The sequence below is a fragment of the Saccostrea echinata genome, unplaced genomic scaffold, assembly GCF_033153115.1.
Source record: "Saccostrea echinata isolate AGI-Se365-2 ecotype Australia unplaced genomic scaffold, CSIRO_AGI_Sech_v1 ptg000014l, whole genome shotgun sequence".
NCBI lineage: Eukaryota > Metazoa > Mollusca > Bivalvia > Ostreida > Ostreidae > Saccostrea > Saccostrea echinata.
In genome coordinates, this window is record NW_026889763.1 from 16,968,477 (window position 1) to 16,987,843 (window position 19,367).

General features: G+C 31.7%; 1 protein-coding gene across 1 annotated transcript; it reads left to right on the plus strand.

The window, feature by feature from the left end:
* The first annotated feature begins 72 nt into the window (after positions 1-72).
* On the plus strand, positions 73-18,353 carry LOC133186851 (bone morphogenetic protein 7-like). Its single transcript, XM_061322209.1, has 6 exons — positions 73-673; positions 2,978-3,164; positions 5,633-5,784; positions 13,906-14,100; positions 15,084-15,160; positions 15,566-18,353. The coding sequence occupies exons 1-6, from the start codon at positions 301-303 to the stop codon at positions 15,824-15,826; spliced, it is 1,245 nt and encodes a 414-aa protein (XP_061178193.1). The 5' UTR covers positions 73-300; the 3' UTR covers positions 15,827-18,353.
* The last annotated feature ends 1,014 nt before the right edge of the window (positions 18,354-19,367 follow it).

Sequence of the window (19,367 nt, forward strand, 5' to 3'; positions counted from 1 at the left end):
GCGAACACTTTTACGAGCGAATTACTTCGAACCGTTGCACCTAATGACCTGTTTTAAGGTAATTACCGTTTTATACCTGCGTTTAGCGTAGTGTTCGACATGCTTTTGCGAGAGAAAAGTTTTCTGTTACTTTTGGAATTCACTTAAATCATAAGTGATCAGTTGTGTTATAAGTATTCAGGAGACAATATGAAATAATATAAGTTAACAAAATTCCTTGGATAAGTTATCGTGTTTGGAAATACCTTCATTATTTGATTAACATCAACAAATATTTGACATTTTTGTATTGTGCTAATCATGGCGGATTTCTTTCTTTGTCTTTGGACGGCGTTATTTTTTGTAAGGACGATCTTAGCATCTTCTGCTTATTATGTAGACAATGGTATCGGACAGACAGAAAAAGTGCATGAGATGAACTCACGAGATAAACGCGAGCTTCAACATGAGATTCTTACATTACTTGGTTTACATCAAAGACCCAAACCGAAATCCAGCACAACTAAGGATTCAGCTCCGACTTTTATGTTGAGTCTGTATAATTCCATTACTTCAGACAATGGGGTGGTGAGAGATGACGGTAGTTTTCATACAAGTCATAACGTCACTGTGGGAGATAGTGTTGTCCAACCCATTGAAGGAACTGACGTTATCATTAGTTTTGTCAACAAAGGTAAACACAGGGTGGTCACTTATTGGCCTTACTAATGAAATATTAAAAAAAAAAATATTTTGAATATAGATACTTTAGCAAAAATTCAACTTTTTTAATTTTAAAAGCAGCTTACAATTATCCATTATTTTAATAGGACTATAGGAGTAAAACAAATATCTTTAAAAAATGTCAAAGAATTTCACTAATTAATATCATTTGCAGTCTTTGTAATCCTGGATTACACAAATAAGTCAATGTGCAGAATAATTTATATATTTTCATATATATACTTGATATATTTGTAAAATACATTATGGGACTTGTAAAGAAAGCCACTGAAAATGGTGTTTCTAAAAGACTCTGTATGAGTCCTTAACCTATGTCCCATTCAAAGTATCCATTTAGATTGTGAATCATATCAGAACAATGATGCTCCGTCAATCTGAGTCGTAGGTTTGATCATGTTGATGGGAAGAGAGTCTTTTCTGCTCAAGCATTGATTTCTGAATTTTCTTTATGGCCACAAATTATAGCCCTCTCTGTCTCAACAATATACCAGACCTTCAAATTGCATTGCTGAGTTTAGGAATTAGTTTGGTGTTTTGTGGTGTAGATATATCATTAAGCTCATTGTAAGAACTCAGACTTTTGATAGGTCGTAATGTAAAGTCTGTGTATATAGACTACAGACAAAATCGTCCTGTAAATACAAACTTTGTCAGAGATCCAAAGTGCAAATTAGGCTTCTGATTCATCAAAGCACTCTTATTCAATTATAGGGCCAGTGTACATGCAATCCCCCCAGTTTTTGTACTTTGTCTGTTCAGGGGCAAGAGAGAGATGTAATCTATAGTGGTTCAACTAGTGTGGAAATTTTGAAAACCTTGAAAAAAAATTATAGTTAAAAAAGTGGATTTTTATGCAGAACTTTCCAAGGACATTTGTTTTTTTTTCTTCAGTTTTTTTTTTCTCCTCATCATATTCTTTGAAAAAGAAGTTCAGTAATTTATTTTGAGTGTTTTTAAAACTGTTAAACAACTTTAAAAAAAAAAAAAACACTCTTGAACTGTCTTAGTTAAGGAATGTATTCCCACTTACAGTTCCTGTGTAGATAGGTTTTTTATGTAATTCTAATTACAATTTCTAGACAGGAAACAAAGGAATCTCAGGCTTCAATATTTTTTTCTTTTTTTTTTCCCAAAGCTTAAGGTTGTAGGTTACCCATTGATCATTATGATCATAGCTCTAGTTAGATTCAAATTAATTTTTTACATGCTAAAATAAGAGTCAATTTCAATTTTTTTCATGGTTTTACAGAATTTCATTTTATAAATATAAAAGTATAAATTGGGGAAGATGCAAAATTAAGGATGGCTTGATAGGAGTAAGTGTTTTGACAATCCTGTACAAATTGTTTTACAAATTTCTGTAACATATTTTTCAGTATCCTATGTCCTTTAAGTTGATGTGTAAATTAATTAAATATATATGAGTAACATTATATTAAAAGGAATTGATAATTTTTCAGCAAAGAACTCATATTTTAATCCATGTCTTTACAAAGTCTTAAGTACTGTAGATCTAAATAATGGACATGGACAAATCTTATATAGAATAGTGGTAACAGGTGCTTTTCAACCTTTTGATTTGTCACGACATAAAAACAAAAATAGGAGGGGAGAGGCAAGAAAAAACAAACAGTTTGAATTGATGTACATAATATTGTCAAGATGTTCAGATAATTTTGTTTTGATTTTTTTGTTTTCTTTGGCAAAATGTTTAAATAGTATTGTTTCTTGATAATAGATGTATTTAACATATCGTTTTATTTTACTTAATTTTGATAGATCTACTCTACTTAGAAAAATAAATAAAAAAAGCCTCAGTGAAAATAAAATTGTGTAAATTTATAATTTTATTTATTGAATACATTAAGTTGTTAATTACACTATACTGTAGTTACCAGAAATGAATGTATCTGAAGGAATTATTCTAATATGTTCTTGGGATTTTTCTATTGCTAACTCTTGTATCAGTTAATATTACGGTATGTTTGTTAGTACAGTTAATGCAAAATTATAGAAGTTCTAGACATCTGATTCATTATTAGATAAATACAAGTCACTTTGTGTTAATTGGAATACCAGTGCCTAGAAGATAAATGGAATTTTTAGCATTTTAGAATGAGTTATGTCAGGGGCAGAAATATTTTGGCCCATTATAAAACTGCTTTTGTCATTGGCAGAATTACTCCTGTAAAGGTTTCATGTACGCATAACATGACATTTGATCTTTGTCTTTATTTTTTTTTGCACTTTAAAGCCAGAAGAGTTCCACACCTGCGGCATGAAAAGGACAGAACCTTTTTCTTTGACTTTAGTGATGTTACTGCCAAAGAAACAGTGGTCGGGGCCGAGCTTAGGCTTTATAAAGAAAAAGCCAAAAAATGGAAAAAGAACCATGATTTCCAAATTCAGATCTATATGATAAGACAAGGAAAAGACCCTGAGTAAGTTGTAGTTTTTGGTGATCAATTGATCATTGTTGTTCTTATAAGTCATTAAAGTCAGGAACAAGCACATCTAACAGTAAGAGGGATTTTGTTGTGGCATTAAAAATGCGGTGATGCGTGTAGTCTGTTAGTGCCGTTTCCTTCTGTTTGATTTTTCACTGGTTGATTTAGTTCTGTGTGAAGGCGGAACATTTACCATATTTACAGAGATTGGAATTTTTACTTTTACAAATCTGACATTAGTAATATCACTTTGTCAAGCCTATAAAACAAAAATCAAATTTAGGTTTTTTTAGGTAAAGCATTATGGGATACATAATTTTGTGGTTTATCAAACCAAAGAAGTCTAAAATGAAAATCAAAAAGAAATTTTTGGAAGGAAAGAAATGAATTAAAATAAATACATGTATTAGTTTTAATTCAAAATAAATATTTAAAAAAAAACTTTAACCTTTACCATCTATCACATGGACTTTCAACATCTGATAAAAATGGAATCAGATTAGCATTGCCAAAAGGCCAACTGTTTTTAACTACACACACACACACACACACATGGTAATGCTGATCTCTTAGATGATTTCCAAATTATTGTCCTGCACTTTCATGAAAGTGCAGGGACATTAAATCTCATTCATCTGTCTGTCCATTCATCTGTCTAGCCTGTCTGTCCATCTGTCAGTTACAAAAACTTTAACCTTGGTCCTAACTTTTGAATGAGAGAAGATAGGACTTACATATTTCACATGTGAATTATCTTTGAGAACACGTGTACTGTGAATTTTGACCTCATGACCTTGACCTTAATATACATAAAATAAAAATTAACTTTAGTAATACATGACTTGTAGCTTTTAAATGAGAGAATATAGGGCTTCCATATGTCTTGTGTCCAATACCTGCGATAAGACTGTTGCCAGTGCTATTGTACGTGAAAAGAAAACTGCTTTCATATTTTTTTGTCTGCATTTTCTGTGTCAAGGTCTTTCCAAATGTACTATGATTTTTTTACTTCATGACCTTAAAGTTTGGCCTGCTTTTCAAAAATTTAACTTAGCTGTAATGTTTGCACCAAAACATGTTGCTTCAAAAATGTAAAACTTCTTTATAGTGTGATGGACAGCGAGATAGGACAGAAAAGAAGTTAACAATATGCCAATTGGTTCATTGCACCCCAACCAATAAGACCCAAAAAGCAAGGGACCACAATTCTCTGATTTTGCTTGTTTTTTGTTTTCTTTAATTTAAGAATGAAGCTCAAATAACTTTTATAATTACAAAATGTAATTAAAAAAGATGTGTTTAAAAGAAAGAGTTTTAGTTAAAAATTAATTGTGTATGGAGGATTGATTATTCTTCATACACTGAATAATTTTAAGTAGAATAAATGATGCACCTTTTAAATCATGTTTCTGGATGATGACAATGTTGACAGTGTCATCTAGTAATGCCTGGAGAAGGAAGCTGTTGACAACAGCCTTGGCTGAAAAAATTCAATCAAAAGTCAATAATTTTTGGGTGAGTTGGAACATCTCTCAGCCTTGAGGGAAGGTGTTGATGTGATAATTATGACACTGAAAAGCATAAAACAGTCAAATGGTAATGCAGCAGTCTGATGGAGGTAATTATTTCCTGTGGTGAATTTAATTGCATGTTTTAGCTGTCTCTGTAGATAAAATAGTTCATTCCTTAGCAGAGTAATTCATCCCCTAATCCCTTGTTGGAACCCACAGGGTTTCTCTTTGTTACACTATTTGAAGTGCAAGCAGAGAAATCTATAGAGTTCCAAGGAAGCTCATTATCTTTTACACAAAGTTTGTGAGCTGTATAGAATTCACATTGTCCATCTGTTTGTCTGTTTAATGCTGAAACTTCATTACTGGGAAATGAAAATGCTCATACCTGGCAAAAATGTTGCTAATGAACAGAGGGCACATTGTGATTCTGATTCAAGGTCATTGACAAGGTCATGGTCATGAAAATAAGAATTTTAGAAATATTAGATATATTTGACCTTAAACTTAAATTATATTGCCCAACATTATATAAGTTCATGTTTTATGCATTTATGAAGTTTTGTTTAAATGACCTGCAGAGATTCATTGACCAGAGTTTATAAGATTATACAACCAAGACAGGAAATTTTTATTCAGACCATTACTTTGTAATGAAAAAAAATTATTGTAAGTTCAGTTAAGATGTCATCTAACTTGAACTTTGGCATTAGAGAATATGTACATATGTAAGAATTTGAATACTTAAGTACTTTAAGCACTTAAGATTCTTCAAATATGTCTAAATGCAAGTAAATTTATGGTGCTTTTATGTGTTTAGTTGCTCAGCTGAATATGCAAGAATTTAAATTGCAGTCTTTTCCTTGCTTCTCTCAATAGAAAATTAATCTAAAAGATATTCATCAAACACAATTCAATCTAAGATAATGACCCTACCATATCTCTTTGTAGAGATAAAATCCTAGAGTCTGTCTCCAATGTAACTGTACAGGCCAGAACGGAGGGGTGGATCACATTCAACTTGACACGAGCTGCTGAGCTGTGGACCATTCAGCCAGAGACTAACCTAGGACTGTTCATGAAAGTCTTATTTATTATTAAAGGTAACCAGCGTAATGAAAGAAATCAAAGTCTCTCCTTATTTCATTTTTGGGGTTAAAGGGGACTGAGTTTTGATTGTCATTTACTTAAAGGAAAAAAAGGTAGCCATTAGTAAAGAAGTACATGTACATTGTTTGTGCATACATTTGTATGCTGGTTGTGCAGGAGATGTTGATAACAACCCTGTTCTTTGCCTGTTTACTCTCCAGTTGTTCTTTATAGTATGCATGTATAAGTTAACCAGATAAAATAGAGAAATTATTAATATTTTTCATTTATAGCTATTCCTAAGTTCATCGAAATGATTGTTGGGTAAAAAATGGTGAAATTACAAATATAAACCCACTGGCAAAAAAGCTATTGTTACAGACAAAATAATTAAATTTTGAAAGTACATGTACATAATTCTTAATGGTTTAGAATATCTGGAGTTGGTTTAAATTTCATAAAGTTGTTTCGACACAGCTGTAAAGTTGTAAATTAAGCTGAAAAATCCTCATGCTAACAAAGATGCTTGGGGTCTGTGAGCAGATCTAGAGAATATGTGGTTAACTTTGTAAATATTATTGAATTACTGTAATTCTCAATGTGAACTGCACCCTCCTTTCCGCCTACTTGCCCTAGCTAAACCAACATTGTTCAACTATCATTCATTAAAGCAACAATAATTCAATGAATGCAATAATTGAAGAAAATGTTGGCATTCTTTAAGTACACAATGAATTAGCTTACATATTGTATTCTAATTCAATATTATAATTTAGTGAGCAATTGTTTATTTAAGTGTCACATGCCAAATACATGTCTTACAAATAAAATATCATGATTACATTTGCATATAAAATATTGGCATCCTGTCTCAAAAACTTATGAGATACTAAAATTAAATGTATGCATAGAAAAAATATCTTTTTTCCACAATTTTAAAATATTTCTAGGTTAATGATCTTTCCATCAGTGAGGTATTTTTATGCCCTCCTTCGAAGAAGGGAGGGCATATTGCTCTGCAGCTGTCGGTTGGTCGGTTGGTCTGTCAGTCTGTCCATCCACCAAGAGTTTCCGTTCATTTTCTTTGCAGAGGTTGCACATACTGAAATGAAACTTGGTATACACATTTATCATGAGAATATTTAGGTCAAGTTGTGTTTTGGGTACTATCGAGCAATTTTTGACAGAGTTATGCCCCTTGGACTTAGAAAAATTATAATTTTTTTTTTTTTTTTGGGGGGGGGGGGGAGGGAACATAAGTGTTTTACAAACATCTCTTGTTTTTTTTTTTTTTTATTAGATGAATGCCAATATGGATAAAATCTATGTTATTTATTGGTCAGTATACTGGATCAGGTCCAATAGCCATGAATACAACTCTCCTGAAATTTTGAATTCCAAATCCATTCAACATCCATGAATACAACTCTCCTGAAATTTTGAATTCCAAATCCATTCAACATCCATTCTACAGTTTGTATTTAATGTCACCTTAACCACTCCCATCCTAAAAAAGAAGCCTGCAGTGGGCAACAGTATCGTCTGAATCACATCCCTCACCCTGGCTCTAAGTCTTTAAGGGATTACTTAACTCCTTACAGAAACTTAAGCAATTCAAACCTGTCATAATACAGGGTTGCTTCTTTATACAAAGTTATTTTTATGCCCCCGCCATAAAATGGCAGGGGCATATAGTGTTACCCTGTTCTGTCATTCCGTCATCATTCACTTTCAAATTTGGTCTGGGACCGATGATTTTTGACAGAGCTATCCCTCTTGAACTTAGAAAAAAATAAGAAATTTTCAGTTTCCACCCTCTAACTTCTGTAAGGATATATGTATAAGGTTGAAATTGCATATTGAGGTACTTCACCAGAAAACAGAGGTCAAATTTGAATTTGGTCATGGTCAGATGATTTTTGACAGAGTTATCCCTCTTGAAATTAGAAAAAATAAAATTTTTAGTTGCAGAATCCACTCTCTAACTTTTGTAGGGATGTATGTAAAAGGTTGAAATTGCATATGCATGTATTTTACCAGAAAATATGGGTCAAGTTTGAACACAAATTTAAAACTAAATATTGCATTTGAAATTTTGCCTGATTGGGGGGGGGGGGGGGGGGCATTCGTGGCAATAACGACACATCTAGTTTTATAGCAGGGTTGTGCATACGACCCAGGAACAGGGAGTTTCCCCACCTATAATGACATAATCCCCCAGTTATTCTGGCATTGCCCCTCACTAAATTTTATGGACAATTCTTTATAGCCTTTTATAAAATTCTGTGGAAGAAAATTTCAAAGATATAATTTATTTTTATATAAAATGTTACATATAACTTTGACTCCATATTATAGCCCTCCACTAGAGCCATGATTCAAACTATTCACATCTATTTTCCCTCAGACTGAATAAGGCTGGGACGATAGAACTTTTTCTATATTGATATGTATCACGATATTTGAGGCACAATACGATATGTATCACGATATATTGAATTGGTTATAAAATGTCTTTTTTATATTTAAATAAACAAAACATTTCTTCACAAATAAGAATAATTTATTCAAAGAAGTTGTATACCTGTTGTAAAAGAAAATAATTTTACACAAGTCATGTTAATTATTATGTATTTCATATTTATATTAATATTCAGCATATTTATATTATAATATATTTAACCCAAAATATTAAGTAAACAAAGAAAAACATAAGTCAGAATTTTTTTGTGATACATGTATTTCGATATTTCTTCATAAGTATCGATATGCATATCATCCTCACATTGAATCGATATTATCGATATCTCGATATATCATCCCAGCCCTAAGACTGAAATATGTCACACATTCATTGGTTTAAACGTGACACGTGACTGCTGGCTAATTTTTATGTCTGGAAGGCCAGAGCTGATGTCTAACAATCCTGTAACAATGTAGTTGGAATAATTTATAACAGTGTACATGGTGTTCACCATCTAAGAGATTGATCAGTCCAATAGATTTCTGTATGCAGTCAGTAACAAACCTTAGAAGTAATATTACACACTCAATATCCAGTTTGTACTTCATTTGAGAAGTTCCTTGTTTTTGATGTTATTGTGATGTCATTAGTCCTTGTTATTGTGATGTCATCAGACTTTATTCAGTCCTTACTATCAGTGCTTGTATTGTGATGTCATCAGTCTTTGTGATTGTGATATCATAAGACTTTATTCAGTCCTTACCATCAGTGCTTGTATTGTGATGTCATCAGTCTTTGTGATTGTGATGTCATCAATCCCTACTCTGGAACTGTAAGTAGTGCTGTCTGTCATTTATACTTCTCTTCATTTATTTAATATACATTGATGAGAAAATGACCATCAAAACTTAAGTGTTAAAGTGATAAAACAATTAATATACAGCCATTTGATCACATTGGAATAATGCCCCTGTAGCTAAAATAAATTGTTGTCATAAAATCTTTATATTGCATATTGCAAAAAATTACTATTTATATCAAGATGATTCTTAAATCTGTGTACAAATTAAGTAGAGTAGTAGTACATTGGACTAGCTGTCTCACAAACTTCTATTCATAATGATATTTAAAAAATATTAAAACAATGTTACAATCCTCCATGGTCTAGATATCACAATTAATTCACACCTGGCACTCAGTTTATAATCAAGGCCAGCATATATAAGTAGAGTGGTTAAAAGCAGTCAGGTTAATTTGACATAGCTGTGGTTTAGTGAGATATGATTATTTCTCAGCCTTTAGTTTCAGTTGTTACTTCTCATATTGATAAACCACAATCGGCTTTTGATCATTTACAAATGATATGATTTGATTTAATTTTATTTCCATATAACGTGAATTTATAAAAGTCTTCAAAGGTATTACCTTTTAATTTCTACCAAATCTATTCAAAACAGACTTCTTAGCGGTTCATGGTTTACAAAATGTCTTTTAAGTTATTTGTAAACTTTTCTTCAGTTGTACACAGCACCCATTAAACATTGTTTTGCACGCCTGAGTTTTTCTGCCACCTGTGCTTTAGCTTTGATCCACAGTCTTTGGATAAAATTAAATTCTAGTCCAGAACACAACACAAGATAAAGGGAATCTAGTCTATAAAATGTCAGGCAATATAAAGGCTCAGTTAGTCACAGGACTGACAAGTTTGGGATTTGACAAGTCCATTTAAAGGATATCTTCTCTGGAAATATCTGTATTAAAAGGGTTTTTATCTTGACAGCAGATGAGAAAGTTATGTAAAACTCTAGTGAGGTTTTACTTCTGCATTCTTTAGAGATTACAAGGATTTTGTGTCATCATTTTTCTGTCGTATATAAATATCTACCATGATCACTATAGGATAAAAAATTACATATACTGGTATCTTTAAAAGATAAACACGCCCCTCCCCCCAAAAAAGTTCAAAAAAAAAAAAACAGTAAAACTTGGTTAAAGCAAAGTTCTGGGGACCTGTGAATTTATTTCACTGTATCCATAATTCATTAAATTCATATATCGAGTTAAATTGTTCAATTATATATACATGTATAGCAAATTCCTTTAATTATGACTACTGAATATCTTCAGCGGAGAACTGAAAATTTCTGATGAATTCAATTTCAAACATAAATACATGTACTTACTAAAAATAATGTCATTTCGATACTTTAAATTTTGTGATCTTGAAATTTGTTATAAAAGACCTACTATATTGTGGGGTTTTTTTTTAACATCTATGGAACACAAAATCAATTCACTATATACAAGTACATATAGATTTGATATCCAAGTTTGTTATACAATAAAATTTTACCAAGAATTTATAATTAAGAATTTGCTGAGGTTCCTAAAAAACTTTCACTATATCTGTGTAACTGAGGAAATATTGCTGATAAAAATGTTAAATTTTAAATATGATGCAATGAGACTGAAATGGTATTGAGAAGGGGATGGAATCTCTACATGTCTACCAAACTAAGATTTAATTCAAGCGACAGATTACCTCAGATATACAGAAAACATTGTGTTTACTTGCAGTGCTTAAATTATATTAATGCTATTAGAATACTGAATAGGTTTGAATGGTTTTATTTGTGTATTGGAAAACACATTTACCTTCTGTATTAAGGAAACCAAACATTTGCCAAGATTTTTTTTGACCAGTTTATGTAATTTTGATTGTATGTGTAATTTGTAGATATTAATTTATCATGAAAACAATTTAAGAGTCATTCTCTGTAAGAATCAAAGAATTTAGAAAAAAGTTAGAAATGGTACATCACAGATTTGGCTGATATTTTGCATGTAATGTAGAAACACCATGTATAGAGCATATTTGGGGTCAATTATTAAATTTGAGTAATGGTTGCCATGGTAACCAAAACCACCATTTTAAGGCCAAAAATATGGAGCGGCCTACTGAAATTATGCCAACTTCATCTTAAATTTCTGTTATGTTCCACCCCCTTTTTAAAGCATTTTTATTAAAAATATTATTTGGCATTTATTGGAAAGTCCAAGATTTTTTTGCAACTTTCTTGTATAAAAAATACAAATTATTTTTAGGAAAAAAATTCATAATGATCACCTATATTAATTAAATATATATTATCGGGTGAAATTACATTTATTGATATTTTCCACCATTTATGTACGAAAATACGTGACCTGTTGCCATGGAAACAAGACCAATTGATCATTTCCAATAATATATTTGTAAAATGGGCTTATAATGTAATTATTTCACCAAGTTTCAACAAAATCAGTGACAGTCAATTTCCACCCATTTTGATGCTTACAGAGAACGACTCTTAAGAATTACAGCTGTTGTTGGGCTAAAGACTTGAGGATATACACTGTACATTTAATAAATGCTTTTGTGCACTGTCTATACTGTATAAAATATGGCTACAATCTGACCTTAGAGGTTTAAATTACTTCTTTTTATCATTTCTGATATCCATGCAGTTGATATCAGTCATGATATCCAGTTGATATCAGTCATGATATGCAGTTGATATCAGTCATTGTATCCTGTCAATATTTATCATTTGACATGCATATCCCAATTAATATTTCATAAATTTTTCATATACAGTAGAATTTCCTCATCTTGAACACAGATTACTTGAATACCATTATATGTCAAAGTCACTTGGAAGTCCCAGCTACTCTTTCTTCATGTATTATAACCTTAAATTCTCATATGTCTTTAAGTTTTTCTCGGTCCCATCTAGTTCAGGATAACCAATTTTGACTGTATATCCAGTATTTTATGAAATTTGTTATCATATATCCAGAATTTGCAACTGTAAAGTGAATAAAATTCTCTGTTTATGTTAAACATACATACTTTATTGTCAGTTCACCATTTTTGACTGTAAATCTTGGCATCTTGATTATGGTAATCTACAGGTGTACATAAGAATACCTGTTACCTTTGTTTTTAAAATCATACAGAAGAACTGCAGATGTATAGCACTAAGCAGATTGAGGAAGGCATCTGCAGTTTGTTCTAAGGAGAAGTCATTCAGTAAAGAATTCTCCTGTAATACCACATGTTTCCACTGTGACTTCCTACACACAAATTTTCAGATAATGCAGTAAAATTCTGGAAAATTTCTATGTTTGCTAAAGAAATGATAATGCATGGCTTCAAATAATCAGGGAGTATGCTCTTCCAGGCTTGGCCAGTTGTATTTTGATGTGTGGTGTGGTCCAGACCCACCTGTTATTTTGATATTAACGTTAATCTAATGGTGACATTGATATTTCTGTGGTCCAGTATGATTATTAGTAATGTCCAGTGTATTAACATTATTTTTGCCATATAAATAACTACATGTATATGGGATTTGATGTTTGATATATTAGGAGTAAGACACACATCTATAGACAGATGTACATATGATTTCTCTCATGGTTACTATAATATTCAATTTTCACTCATCTTTGAAATTTTCTGTTTATGTGTTACATTTAGTACTGCACTGTTAGTGTAAACATTTTGTCCTCCTACAAACATTTCTGTATAAGTAAAAAAAAACAAAACAAAACAAAACAAAACAGAGCAGTAGCAGAAATATAAAGCTGTGCACAGGGTTTTTATTTAGGTCTTAAAATCAAGGGCCTGGGCCTTTCCATTTGGGAAAAATTAGCGACATTTAGTTAAAATTGGGGAAAATATCATAATTCACATTTTTATAGAAAAAATTCAAATAAGAGTCATTTCTTTACTTGCAAGGCATTTATTGACTTATTTACATTCAATAAATCTTATTGAAAATCAGTTAAGTTGTAAGTTCTATTCTTTCTATAATATTTAGAATTATTTGACTTTAATGTCATGCTTCAAATCATCTTTTGGGAATTTTCTTTGATGAAATTGGGAAAAACACATACTTTTTACCATTGGGAATGGGGCCTATTACAGGCCCCCCTACAACCCCTAGAAAAACCCTGGTGCAGGATAAATTAAGTCTGTGAAGAAAGTCAAATCATCCCTTATAATAAAGTTATATATAAGTTACTTTGTAGCTGATAATACTCATTTTGTTAGGGACCCTAATAAACTGGGTATCATCAGTTATAAAGTATCTAATATTTATCTCTACGTTGTAGGTAGAGAAATTGACCCTAAAAAACTGGGTATCATCAGTTACAAAGTATCTAATATTTATCTCTACGTTGTAGTAGAGAAATTGACCCTAATAAACTGGGTATCATCAGTTACAAAGTATCTAATATTTATCTCTACGTTGTAGGTAGAGAAATTGACCCTATTAAATAAACTGGGTATCATCAGTTACAAAGTATCTAAAATTTATCTCTACATTGTAGGTAGAGAAGTTGACCCTATTAAATAAACTGGGTATCATCAGTTACAAAGTATCTAATATTTATCTCTACGTTGTAGGTAGAGAAATCGACCCTAACAAACTGGGTATTATCAGCTACTAAGTATCTAATATGTATCTCTATATTGTAGGTAGAGAAATCGACCCTAACAAACTGGGTATTATCAGCTACTAAGTGTCTAATATGTATCTCTATATTGTAGGTAGAGAAATTGACCCTAACAAACTGGGTATTATCAGCTACTAAGTGTCTAATATGTATCTCTATATTGTAGGTAGAGAAATTGACCCTAACAAACTGGGTATCATCAGTTATAAAGGTTCAGAGGATAAGAGGCCATTCATGGTGGGATTTTTCTCCTCACAAGAAATGGTTTATCCCCACAGGACACGAACAGCCCTCAGACGACGGCGGGAGCTGTACTCCTACAGGGAGGAGAAAGAAAAATACCAGGATTATAATTTGTCTCGTAAGTATTGAGTATCCTCAGTTTGTCTCGTAAACATTGAATATCCTCCTTAACAATGCATTGAAAGTGAGATACAGATAATTTTATGCAGAATATATTCATGCCAAAAGAAGAATGGATCCAACAGAAATGTATATGTGTAAATTTATCCATATTTTAAATTATTTGATGCAAGGGACTAATAATATATACATACCAATATAATATATTGTACAGCATTGCTATTAGATAAAAGTACATGTATATGAATTAAGTCGGGGGGGGGGGGGGGGGGGGTCTAGAACTAGGTCATCGTCATAATTGCAAGTATCTGTCAACAAAGAGGAAGTTCTTAATTTACTAACAAGATGAAGCTACAAAAGGCAACAGTTACATTTGGGATTTCAACTCCAGTCTGTAAATCTTAAATTGACCAGCAATAAAGACCAAGGAGTGTATATATATCTATAGACCAGGGAGTGTATCTAAAGCTTTCTCGCTTTTGTAAGTTGATCTAAATTTAATGGTTTTAATCATATTAAGAGAATTACAGATTCACAGGACCATATAGATATCAGTGTAGCTCATACCATCATCACAGGATTATCTGATGTAATTTATTACAAATCTTGGGGGTTCTTTTGTCTGTAAAGTCCCTAGGACCTGGAGAAATGTGTGCTGTAATTTCTGTAAAATCATCTGTTGTATGTGCTGATTGTATCAAACTATCATGAAGTAAGGGTTACAATAGATGTGTCATCATCACAAACATTGTTATCATCCCCGTCATCTAACGAGGGAACAGAGCAGACTTGTTCTTATGTTTACAGAGTAATTAAACACACTAGAGCTACATGCTCCGGTTGATTTCAAATGGAGATGATATTTAAAGCAAACATACTTCATTCTAAGGGGTAACTTCTCCTTATTTACAAAAAGTATGTGAGATGTGTATACTAGAAATAGGAAAATAACAATAATTATTTTAATGATCAATGCTGTAGGTCACAAGCGGGGTGCAGGAAGGTGGCCATGTCAGAGGCGATCCTTGTATGTCAAGTTCCGAGATCTTGGGTGGCAGGTATTAATCAGTTTTCTAAAAATAAGCCACAATCATGCAAAAAATGACATCAAAGCTTATAATCAATTGATTACCAATGCAAATGAATTCAGAAAAAAAGAATGCCATTCTATTTTCTGAAAACTGATAAATCAGATACAGATTGACATGAGAAGGTTTTAATAACACTTTCTTTTATCTCTCTTGTTTCAAGTACAGTGTATTAGAAAATGTCATCTGAAGGGGAGAATTGATTTTTTTTTTTTTTAAATTTCTGACTCATGTTTGATTGCATTTTAATGAAACTCATAAATATACAAAGATAAGTTTTAAATTTCCTTCGATAATTCAGGTGATGTTTGTAGTTTTTATGTTTTATTCAATTATTTTTTTACATACTGCAATTTATTTTTAACATTTTGGCAGAGCTGGATTATAGCCCCTGATGGATACCATGCTTTCTTCTGTGAGGGAGAATGTTCATTTCCCATAGGAAATCATGTTAACGCCACAAATCATGCCATTGTACAGACACTTGTCCACATGTATACCCCCTATAAGGCCCCCAGCCCTGGGTGTGCCCCATCAAAGCTCAGTGCCCAGTCCGTACTCTACTTTGATGATGATGGTAATGTAGTTCTGAAAAAATTCCCTAAGATGATCGTCACATCCTGTGGATGCCATTGAGAAGTCTAGTATCTTGTCACTGTGCTGTAGTTTCCAGTGGAGTTAGGAAAAGAAATATTGTAGAATTCCCCTGTTAACCTGTCTATTATTCTGTCAGAATCTTTGTCCAGTCCGTAAAATTGTTATAAAAGAGGCATTTCTATGCTCTTTATTTGCTTATCAGGGTTTTGCTGTGACATTGACACAAGGACTAGGTCAAGGTTGTCCATAGACAAATATCTGCTGTGCAGGGAGTATGTTATTTCCAGTTGAGTTTCAGATCAGGGGATTAGCAGTTTAGCTACTAGGACACTTAGTCTTTTGTTGGTATATAGATGTTTTGATTTGTTTAATTTATTTTGTAAAAGCCAAAGAATCTCAATGACCTGAACCATGATTGCCTCATGTTTCAATTAGTAAATAACACCTGTGCCTTTTTCATATATATCTGAACAAGTTTACATGTCTATATAATCATTATTTACAAAATGTGTTTGTCCATTAGTTGATATAAAAGTGCCCAGAAGCATTAAGTGCCTCCACTTTTATGACAGCTTTTTTGCTAATAATTCAGATCTGGTAGATTTACAGTTTCTAATATTTTTGTATCGTAGTCAACATTTCTATGAAAAGAATTACGCAACATCATTATTTTCATTTTTGAGATTTAGACTGATCTGCAATATCTGGTCTTCCTTTGTTTTTCTGAGCTTTGGTACTCAATTAAAATAAAATGTTTGCTGAAGCTTTCATGAAAAATTCTTTGTCAATGTACATACATATATCATAAATTTAGATGTACAGAAATTTAACTCAAAGGGAAGAAAAAAATACCAAGGATTTTAAGACAGTACTAGCTTTTTTGTGCTCTTAAATTGTTACATATCAGTTTGGTTCATATCTTAGAGTCTGTATGCATAATTATTTTTAGACATGAAGAGAATTAAGTTTGAATTGTATAAATATGATTAATTTTGTAATATTTTTTTGAATTTTGTGTACAAAGTATTCCTGTTTTTTTCAGTGTAAGTCTAGGCAATATGTCTGGTATATCCATAAATCTTGCCTAGAAGTCAGGTCGAATTAATATTTATTAATTAAAGAAAAGTGATTTTTGTTGACATTAATATTTTTTCAGACACTTTATGAATCTATTATGGACCAAAAAAACCCTCTTTGAAAGTTTTGGGTCGTTATTTTTTATTCTTAATCTAGATACTTCCACTATTGTGGAATCATTTTAATTTGAGGGGGTCAATGTTCATGGGTAATCAAAATTTTACTGGTTCATAGGGATGTAATTTTGTGGCACTCATAAATAATGAAAATGAAATGAAGATATATATTGATAATGTTATAATTGATGGAGATGTAAATTTGTGGGTAAGGGAGACCCATGAACATTGGTCTCCCATTAAAAGTGATGATTCTGCAGTACATGCAATTTTTTAATAATTTTTTTTTCCTTTCAGGAATGCAAAAATACATACAAGGCTTTATCTTTTATGTCTTTGTCAGTTTCATTTCTGCCTTTTTTAGCGGATATATCTACAGTAAAACTTGTTTAGTATAACATGGATATAGCAAAGTTTTGGGGGATCCCTAACTAAATTCTTAACGATTCCTTGTAAAATTTTACTGTTATAACGAACTCTGATATAGTGTATTTATGGATATAGTGAACTGATTTTGTGCCCCATAGAGGTTAAAAATGACAAAAATTGCCTCTTTTATAATAAATTTTTCAAGATTACAAAATTTAAAATAGGAACTGACATTATTTTTTCATACTAAGTACATGTATTAACATTTGACTTTCAATTTATAAGAAAACTTTAGTGTAATCCAAGGTAAGTTCTGTTCTTAATACTTCCCTGATCATATTCAGTAGTCATTCTTGAAGGTAAACGTACATTGCAAATTCACAATATATACTTTAACAAATTTGTTATAGATATAACGAATTACAGATACATGTATAATGAAGTAAATTCACAGGTCCCCAGTACTTCGCTGAGTTTTACTGTAGTATATAATGGTAAAGAGAGTACTGTTGTAAAACTTAATACATACATATAATGAATGAAGGGGGGAACTGAATAAACTGAATATGAAGCAAAAACAGATTTTAAGAAAACAGAAAAATTACTATCAAAAAAATTAAAACTATACAGTTGCCAGGGGATGACTTGAATTTCATTTAAGTTAAAACAGACTACTTTTTGAACATTTGAACTACATACTTGGCTTGAGTTACTGTCACCAAAATATTGTCAGCCAATGAGTTTCATATTTTTTGTTTTTTTTTATAAATTTTCATTGGGACTTTTCAGCCAGTAATCATGAACATTGTCAGTTGTAGATTTATTTGGGTTGATATTCCTGTTTTACAAACTGCTGTGAATTATACTTTCATGATATCATGAAGAACTTCAGTTTTGTGATTGATACAACTTTTATTTTATAGATCTGTGTTTATAGAACATTTTAATTTACACAAAAATTATACAAATATGTATATTATGTACAAATGTTAATTCTGCAATAAAAAATGTCCTATTTGATTGCTTTGTTAATATAAGTACCATCCTATAGGATTTACTGTGTTGATATTCTTTGTTCTAGCACTATGCCTATAGGATCTATTGCATTGATATTCTTTAATGATATTATCACCAGGCCTATAGGATCTATTGTGTTGATATCCGTTAATATATAAATACTGCATGTAGTTGAGTGTAACATTGAAAATTTTCACCCCAAGAAAACCATTGTCAACCGAGGCGCAGCCGAGGTTGACAATGGTTTTCGAGGGGTGAAAATTTTCAATGTTACACTCAACTACATGCAGTATTTATTATATTATACTGAATGTTTTATACAAATACATATTACAGTGAACCTTGCGCGCATGAATTCTGCGCAGTCAATATTTTTTGGAATAACACCCGTCGTCAACCAATGTTAACTGTTGTTACGCTGGTGGGTGTGGCTTCATTATTCAGCGGGTAATAGTGTTTTTTAACAAATGTTTCTCGACGAATCAGATTCAACTAATTTACATGAAAGTATAATATTTGATATTATCACCAGGCCTATAGGATCTATTGTGTTGGTTGATATCCTTTGTATTAGTACATCAGTATTTTCCCTAAGAACCGGCTAGCGGCCAAATTGACTGCTTCAATTGATATAAATGCCGCTTCGAAATAAAAATATATATATAAATTTTAAAAAATCAAAATTACATTGTTGTAAGGTCCACAGAGATTTGCATAATCTTCAACCCAAAGCCTGTTACAATTGATCTCCATCCTTTTGCTCTGAAATAAAGGGAAAACACTGAATACATTGTCTGTAGGATTGGCTGATCCTTTATCACACAGTGAGGATGGTTTTATCCACTAGTTTTCCCCTAGATAACAAACTGTAAAATATGGAATTTTTTTTCCAAATTCTCCTGTTTTTGAAGAGTTACCCTCTAGGTACTATTTAAAACCCATGTGCTTCCTACTCCAAATAAAATATTATAAAAAGTTTATTAGAAACACTTTCAAAAGAT